This window comes from Lathyrus oleraceus, chromosome 7 (assembly GCF_024323335.1).
Source record: "Lathyrus oleraceus cultivar Zhongwan6 chromosome 7, CAAS_Psat_ZW6_1.0, whole genome shotgun sequence".
Classification (NCBI taxonomy): domain Eukaryota; kingdom Viridiplantae; phylum Streptophyta; class Magnoliopsida; order Fabales; family Fabaceae; genus Lathyrus; species Lathyrus oleraceus.
Window position 1 is genome coordinate 261,408,470 of NC_066585.1, and position 9,742 is coordinate 261,418,211.

General features: G+C 36.2%; 1 protein-coding gene across 1 annotated transcript; it reads right to left on the reverse strand.

The window, feature by feature from the left end:
• Positions 1–7,014: 7,014 nt before the first annotated feature.
• Positions 7,015–8,787, reverse strand: LOC127103324 (uncharacterized). The gene is made up of 2 exons (XM_051040589.1): positions 8,498–8,787; positions 7,015–8,327 (listed from the first exon to the last, which is right to left on the reverse strand). The coding sequence occupies exons 1-2, from the start codon at positions 8,661–8,663 to the stop codon at positions 7,015–7,017; spliced, it is 1,479 nt and encodes a 492-aa protein (XP_050896546.1). The 5' UTR covers positions 8,664–8,787.
• Positions 8,788–9,742: the final 955 nt, after the last annotated feature.

A 9,742-nucleotide genomic window follows, 5' to 3' on the forward strand; every position in this document is an offset into this window, starting at 1 on the left:
GATTAATCAATGTCATAACATCGACTAATTTCAAATCTGACTTTTGACCTTCTCTAATCTCATCAAGAATGCCACACGTAAGCTTCAACATACCAAGCTTAACACACGAAGGCGTCGCTTCACAAACCAAACTCAAATCTCTAAATTGCTCCAACAATTCAAACTCTCGAATCATCAACATAGACATGTGCAACGACTTCCTACTCAATGCATCGGCTACAACATTCTCCTTTCCAGGATGGTAATTCAAACCAAAATCATAATCTTTCAAGAATTCCAACCATCTTCTTTGCCTCATATTCAATTCTTTATGATCGAACAAGTACTTCAAACTCTTGTGATCACTAAACACATCAAATCTCGATCCAAACAAATAATGTCTCCAAAGCTTCAACACAAACACAATGGCGGCCAACTCTAAATCATGCGTCGGATAATTCCTTTCATGAACTTTAAGTTGCCTTGAAGCATAAGCTACCACTTGCCCTTTTTGCATCAAAACACCTCCCAAACCCAACAAAGAAGCATCACAATACACAACGAAAGGTTCTAACGGGTTCGGTAAAATCAAAATAGGAGTCGTAGTCAACCTTCTCTTAAGCTCTTGAAAATTTGCTTCACACTACGAAGTTCAAATGAAAGCTTGACCTTTCCTAGTCAACTGCGCCAACGGTAACGACAACTTAGAAAATCCTTCAATGAACTTCCTATAATAACCAGCCAAACCAAGGAAACTTCTAATCTCAACAACAGACTTAGGAGCTTCCCATTGAGATACAACTTCAACCTTCATAGGATCCACATAAATACCACCACTCGAAATCACATGTCCAAGAAAACTTACTTCACTCAACCAGAACTCACATTTAGAGAGTTTAGTAAACAACTTCTTCTCTTTCAACACCGATAACACAACCTTCAAATGCTCGGCATGATCCTCTTCACTCTTAGAATAAATCAATATATCATCGATGAACACAACAACAAATTTATCCAGATAATCATGAAATTTTTTATTCATATACTCCATAAATACACCAGGTGCATTAGTCACACCAAAAGGCATCACGGAGTACTCGTAGTGACCATACCTTGTCCGAAAAGCAGTCTTTTGAATATCCTCAACCTTTACACGAATCTGATGATACCTAGACCTTAAATCAATCTTGCTAAACACACAAGCTCCAACCAGCTGATCCATCAGATCGTCAATCCTCGGAAGTGGATACTTGTTCTTAATCGTCACTTTGTTCAGTTGTCTATAATCAACACATAATCTCATAGAACCTTCTTTCTTCTTGACCAACAGAACAGGTACACCCCACGGCGACACACTAGGACGAATAAACCTCTTCTCAAGCAAGTCTTCAAGTTGACTCTTCAACTCTTTCAACTCAGAAGCAGACATTCTATATGGAGCCATCAATACAGGACTAGTTCCAGGAACTAAATCAATCGAAAACTCAACCTCACGTTCTGGCGGTAAATCACTTATATCTTCAGGAAATACCTCCACAAACTCACAAACTATTGGCAATTCTTCAATCGTCCTCCTCTCACGAATGTCCAAAGTTTCCAACAACATAAACAACTCGGCACCACCTTGCACCGATTCATTAACTTGCTTAGCAGACACAAACCAATCTTCCTTAGCACCAACCTCAGGAAAAATAACCGTCTTCTCAAAATAGTTGATATACACCCGATTAACTTCTAACCAACACCATCCTCGAATCCGACCTCTCTTCGGGTTCAGGAAAAGCACAACATTCTCAAAATAGGTTAACTGGCCAACACTGCACTCTTGCATGCAACAACATAATGTCCAAGCTCGATATAATTGGAACATCCAAGAGAAGCAGACGATTCTCCCCCACTTATTGCATTCCCAACATGCAATGGAGAATAAAACAAGCATCGACAGTGTTCTCACACACCTGGCGCATATTAGGGAACAAACATAATTAAACAACCTGGCTGGACAGGCAGACCTGCTCTGATACCACTAATGTAACACCCCTTTTTATACCCCAAAATACTTAACATATAATCAGAGTGAATAAGCACGCACATAAACAAAAGGGCGTCACATCGAAGTTTTCAAAAACTAAAAGCTTTCAAAAACCAACATCGTTCATCATCAATATACAATACACCTGGTCTTTTAAAATAACACATTTCAATTATCATGAATATTCAAGAATATGCGCTTGCAACGGAAAATAATGAATACTCATGTATTTCATAAAATGATTCATGTCCCATACCATGATCATCTCTCAATAATCTCCTCATGATAAAATAAACCATATCCATAATATTTGGTACTATGGCCTCTCATACATCAAATTGCAAATAAACATGTTCACAAGTAATGACATAACACATATCCAAATAAGATATGAATTCAATACTACTAATCTACCCCGTGTTACATGACCAGAGCATTGACTCACTACCTAGTCTCTAAACCAAAACACGGAAACTCTCCGGCTAAATCTCGAGTGAGCTACCTTTCACTTACTTCAGCAATACTACTCTTAAGTATCTGCACGATGCCCATGTAAAGGCAACATTCAAACAGAAGGGTGAGAATTCAAATCATTATGAAGAAGTATAATAAAGCACAATGATTAAATCAACAATTAACGAAATTCATCACACCTTGTATAACCATGTAAATAATGCTAACCAACATTTATTTCACATGTTTCAAACATCCATCAAAACTCAAGGAGTATAATATTAAAATCCAATATTATATTCCCAAATATACACATAGCTACAATTATCACATAATCATATATTTTGCCAAGTTATGTATCCAAACATCACCAAATTCAATTACCATCTCTCATACACACATCACAATCACATCAATGCATACATTCAATTATCACATAACTCTAATGTGACTCAATGCAAGACATGTGACTCTATGCATGTGGTACCGTAATGTGAACCCAACATTTCACCACTTTCCGATTCAATATCTAGAATCCAAGCCACTACGTCTATTTCCAATTAAGGATCAACGTCTGCTACGCCTATTTCCAATTAAGGATCAACGTCTATGTGAACCCACAATTTCACCGCTCTCCGATTAAATATCTAGAATCCAAGCCACTACGTCTATTTCCAATTAAGGATCAACGTCTGCTACGCCTATTTCCAATTAAGGATCAACGTCTATGTGAACCCACAGTTTCACCGCTTTCACCATAAAGTCGACCATGCCATGAATGAATGTACAAATACCAACAACATATGCAATTAAGATCATCTTAACATTCCACATATCACCATAATTCAACTCTATGAATTATCCACCAATGGTACTGTCATACCCCAAAATTTGCCCATTAATATTTTAAGACATTTTTCAGGGCATTCCGACTCATTTTTATGACACTGATCTTAAAGGAACAAAGGCCCAGCTCACGAATGGCCCAATCCAGAAAATGGCCCAAACTGGCCTGTTCGCTACACGTTCGCTACACGCTCGCCTAGCGAACGTTCGCTACACGCTCGCCTAGCGAACGTTCGCTACACGCTCGCCTAGCGAAGCTGACAGACAACAGAAAATTTTGGGCTTCATTCTGAGCCCATTAGGTCATCAAAGGAGTATTATAAATACCCCAACTCTAGAACGAAAAGGAGAGGACGAAAACAGAAGAAGACAGACGGAAACCCTAGCATAGAAACCCTAGAGAGTAGCCCGGAGAAGTCGGAGTGAAGAAACCCTGACGGCCGCTCATCCGCACCGAAGTTACCGCCGCCCAACTCAACCCGATACCAAAAGTGACTTGCCAATTCAGCATTACCACTCCATTGTAAACAGGTTTGTGTATCATTATTGTTTTATGCTTCCAATTTGTAAATCTCTAAATACATAATGCATAATGACTGAATTTTTGGATATGTAATTAGACTTTGCATGTGAATTCCAGTACGCCTGGATATCCTGAGTGTTTGACCATATTTCTTCTGTAATTGAACGCAATAAGGCATGCAGCATGCTGAGATCATACTGTTCTGAAATTCAAAACCCGCAGCCGCTCGCTAGCACATCGCTAAGCGAGCATGTAGCGAGCATTCGCTAGGCCCTCGCTAGGCGAGGCAGAGGCGAATGGGACAGCCGCTGATATTTGTTATGTCCTATGCGTAACCTGATCTATTCTATGTTAATTATGCACTGTTTTGCCTGACATTCATGCTGCTGTGTTTTCTTTTGCGGTGTAATCCTCGATTGCACCCTGATTGGTATTCTAACCCGTTTGCTGAATTTTGTAAAGGTTCACATATCCCAGGAAAAGAGTGTTGTTTAGGCCTTTCACTTTATTTGTGGGATATCCTTATGAAGATCCACCCTAAATTGCTTAATTAATTTTAATGTATTAATTTTAATGTATTGATTTTAATGTGGAGATTCATCCTAATTACCTAATCGATTGTAAAATACGGCCTCTAAATATGTGATCTTGGACCTCTCTTTTTGCCTTACGATATTACGGCACCACGGTCATGTCCCGCGAATATGGGGATACACTTAGCAATGGCCCTTCGATTAAATCATCATAAAATAAATCATAGTCCCTCGGATGTTGCCTTCGAATATATGATTTCGTCCCTCGATGACCCTTCGGTGTAGCCTACGGTTAAATGATGATCGTCCCTTCGAATGCTAAGGTATCCTTACAACTGTTGCCTTCAATGACCTATCGATGACCCTACGATGACCCTTAAACATCCAAAGGGTAAAATTACTTACTTCTCAATAGTAAGGACAGTTTTACCCTCATAAGGATAGGAAACGTTCATAACGACCTTAGGAAGGTATAACTCTCAATTACTGGATCATAACCTAAAACATTTCCCACCCCTCACACTTTGCAAATCCTAGAAAATCACCACTTGGTATACATTCATACTAGAATCATTACCAAGTTACATTTTTCTAAACCGTTTTTAAAATCAAACGAGATAAATACTTTGTATACATTCATACGAGAATCATTACAAAGTTAAACTCTCTTTTCGAAACATTTTTTAAACAATTCACGAACACTTTTCAGACAAAAATATAAGTGATCCAGCAATTAAGAGTCCATGGATAACCATGGATACAAAGGGTGCTAACACCTTCCCTTTGTATAATGTACCTCCCGAACCCAAAATCTATTGAGGTCTTTCCTGTTCTTTTCCACCTTTCCTTATTGGATAAAAGAAAAGTCGGTGGCGACTCTTGCTATCCGCGACATTGCGATAAAAAGCAAAATACCCCAAGTCAGTTCACCGTATGACAGAACTGGCGACTCTGCTGGGGAATCTTTAAAAAGAGAGGTTACCTTAAAAACAAGATCACTTATTTAAAATTGTCTGATTTACTTTTAAGGGATTGCTTGGGTATTTTTGAGTGAAAGATCCTACACCCGGATCTAGTGTACCTTAGGTAAGTAGCAATAGATCATCGCGACTATCCGGCGTATACTGGAATGGTCAAAATGATGGCTACGGTTAATATGACACTTTGGATGTCCTGATGTTCCTCATGTTTACTTGAGGAAAAATTTGGCGTCTGCGTGGTGTCATCAAAGCATTAACCAGACCTTTAGAACCCTAATTGACTCATCCTAGCCATTAGAAAGTAGTGAGATAACTGACTTCGGTTCCGACTGGGGTTGGTTGAGACTCGATACTACACTCTTTGAGATTGGACTTTAGGGAAGCTTCGGTCAACCACTTGGTGTTGCACTGAAGTGGACTTAAAGGAAGGTCAATGATTGGAGATCCTTCTAGAACCTGGTTACTATTCTAGGACAGGTTGAACCAACTAAACTTCAGCGGGGAGGGTACTTACCTATGGAACTCATGCAAGCCTTAAAACCTAGGAATGATGATTGTATGACTTGCTTGTGCTTGTTACTCCCTCCGTTTCTTTTTAAGTGTCGTTTTAGAAGATTTTTTTTGTTCCTATTTAAGTGTCGTTTGATGTTTTAATGTTACAATTTGTCAATTATACCCTTACTATTTAAATAACTCAACTTTATATTTTCCATAAATTTTTCTTTCTTAATATATGTAATAACTCACTCCACATTTTCCATAAAATTCTCTTTCTTAATACGTACTCTCATTCCCATACATAACTCCCATTCCTATTCAAAGTATTGGCTGGTCAATAAAAATTAAATTCAAATGATAGCTTCCAATGTTACATAGAAAAATGTATTAGCATTAAATTTTGTCAAAGGAACAAATTTACCAATTGAAGACTTAAAATTCTATAAAAAGGATCAGTAGCATTGTTTAAATTATCAAGTGCAAAACAAAAGAGCTCTGGTGGAAACAACAAAAGACTCCATGGATGTTCAAAAAAAAGAAAGAGTGGAAGACTCATTGGAGCAAGAAGAAGGAGAAATAGTGGAAGACTCTTTTGACAAGATACAAGAACAAGATGACAACGAAGATGAAGTATTATCAAGAGTTGTATTGGATTTTGATTTAAATGAAGAGGCAGATTATGAATTTGATTTGAACAAATTTCCTGAAGAAGAAGAAGAAGAAAACAGAAAAGAATCTTCCCACCATGTTGAGTTTCGACCTGTGATAAAAAAGATGATAAAAAAACTTCTTCCAAAATTTTATTGAAAAATATTTGTGAACTAAGTATGGAGTATCTATTTTAGATTTGGCTTAAGTGCATAAGGTATAGGAGTTGTTATTTAAGAAGTCATTGTTATTGTTTTTTTTATTTACTCCTTGTTATTGCTTAATAAGTATGGAGAAGAATTCCTTGTTATTGCTTTTTTTATTGATACAATTTAGGAACTGCATTTCTTACGTTCATTCTTATTGTATTTTTTTTATTGAATTCCTATATTTGCTAAAGTTTTGGAACTTAACTTGTTACGTGCAGGAACATTATTTTTTATGGCTAAAGTTTAGGAATTTAAAAAAAAAAAACTCTATTTGAAATTTTCAAATGTGACTACATCCCAATTACAATAAGTATTACTCCATGTTTAAGTAATTTTTGACTTCTTGTACTAATATTGGATCACACTTAATTTGAATTGGTAGTTGTCCTACTCTTTCAAGCCTTTCCTTATTTACATGAGGAATTTTATATTTATTGGAACCTTTCTCTTTCATGATCTCTATCATGCATAGTTGCAATGATACAAATATACGATTGGACTTAATTGAAGGAAAATTTTCAAATGACTTCACCACTGCACTGATAAGTTCATCAATAGTTTTCGGTGCTTCCTTGTATTGCAATGATTGTATAGCCGAGAAAAAACCAAGGTCTAAGATATTCAAATCTGGAGAGTTTGCAGGCTGACACATTAAACGAATATCAAACCCATCCTTGGTGGCAGCTTCACGGAATAAAGGATCATCATGGTTTATATGTGTCCTTGCGTTATCCTGCTGGATAAATATTGTTGACTCAAATTCATCTCTTGGCCATTTTTCTCTTATAGCGGGTAGAACTTTGTCAATAAGGAATGATCTTACCACATCTCTATTTACCGTAGTTATTGCTTTTGTTACCATTGTTCCCGCAACTCTGTTAATACTTGACCTTATAGCCGGTTCATGGGTAACAAACGGAAAAACACCAATTTTACCCGAAAAAGTTTCATTTTCTTCTGAGTCAAATCGTGGTCGAGTTTGAGCAACTAAGAACATAACTTTGGCAATGAAATTTTTGCTCTTACATGTCCGATATGGCTCATCTTCATCTGGGAGCAAATAATACTTCTCGGATTTTTTAGTCATATAAAACCATTTTTCATCAATATGAATAATATTGTGCATGCTCTTAAACATTGGATCATGTGGTGTACCTTCAAGCATTGATAAACAAAATTCCAGCCTAGATATTTTGTTTTCTTCTTTCAACAGTGGTTTTATGGCATTTGAATTACGCCGTATAGCCCCTGATTTTATAAGCCTGGACACCGATGTTGGATTGGTTTTCAACGCAAAAGCTAAAGATCGAATGTTTGTTCTTTGACTGAAAGGAAGTTCACGAATTTGATTCTCATCAATTGAAATTCTCTTACGTCCACAATTTTTTGTCTTCCTATGAGAGACATCACGTGTTTCACTTTCTTTTGCTCTTTTCCAAATACGTTGAACAGTTCTTAGAGGAACCGAATTTGATGAAGCCACCTCATTTGTAGCTCCTTTACGTAATTTTCCATCAACGCTTTTTTGTAGTAGCTCATGATAAATATACATGCGTTCTTCATTGCTTAAGATTCTTAATCTCTTTTTTTCTCTAGGTTCTGCTTCAACATTTTCTGCAATATACACTGTAAATTTTTAAAAAAACAAAACGATTACTAGAAACAAGCAAAACTTAGATTTGAATTACGCCACAATATGATTCCACCATTATTTTACATAAAAACATGAGATAAAAACATGAGATAAATTATAGGAATTAAAAGTAACCAAACACACATGAAATTAAAAAATATACCTGTGTCATTGTTTGTTTCAACCTCCTCTTGTAAGTTATCTTCACAGGACTCATCAATATTATTGGTTGCTTCAAACTCCTCTTCTAAGTTATCTTCATCAAACTCATATAACTCAAATATATGTTGGTTTGTTAATGATGTTTCTGTATCACTATCTAAATCCATATTTTATGAGTTGTAAATATTTTGAACTTATAATATGAAACCATACTATATGTACTACTGGTTTTAATTTTTCGGTGGGAAACTTAAGTTTTTATTAAAATAATTGGAGGGAATATTTTTTCCTTTAGCCATTCATTAAAACAATAAGCAATAAGTTTTCCTTTAGCCATTAATGAAAATGCAAGCAGTACGTATTCCTATAGCAAGCAATATTAATTCCAAAAATTTAGGAGTAGTTGAAAAATGCAACGGAAGAGAGAGAGAGTTATGTGGAGAAAATTATGGAATTAGTTATTTGAAGTAAATAATTTAATGAGTACTTATATTAATGAATTTTATTTAGAAAGAGAAAGTATATGGTGGATTAAAATGAGGGTACAATGGGAAAAAAATTATAACAATTCATTTATCTTGGTTGGAGAGCTTTATGCTAAAACGACACTTAAAAAGAAACGGAGGGAGTATTTATTTAACCTCATAACATCATAACATCTTAACATCATAACATCATGACATCATAACATTGTACTAACCATTCCAAGGACTTAGGGATTTAACTTTGCTCTGTTTTGTATAAAAAAAAAACAAAAAAAAAACCAAAAAAAAACAAAAAAAAAAAAGAAAAAAAAAGTCTCCTTTTTTGGTAGTCTATACAAAGTTAAATTCCAAAAGCCTTGAAAACATTTCATACATTGCATAGCATGACATAACATTGCATAACAGGTACTCTAAAGGGATCAATGTTCTCACGGTTTTCCTCCAAACAGAAAAATGGACCTCGAACAAACTGTCAAAGATCTCCATGCTCAGAATGCTCAACTCCAGGAGATGATCTTGAACTTATCCAAGGGGCAGGAGGAACTAAAGGCTCTATTGCTCAAGAAGAAAGACAAGAAACCTGTGAGTTACATTAACCTGGGAAGAAGGCTTAAAGGACAGGCTGCGGGAGTCAAGATTAGACTTCCAAAGGATCAAGAAGAGGAGACAGAAAATGATTCGGAAGATGAGAATGCTAATCCTCTCAACCAGGAGGACGACGATTATGAAAATGAACTGTACTCTCCAAAAGATGCTAAATA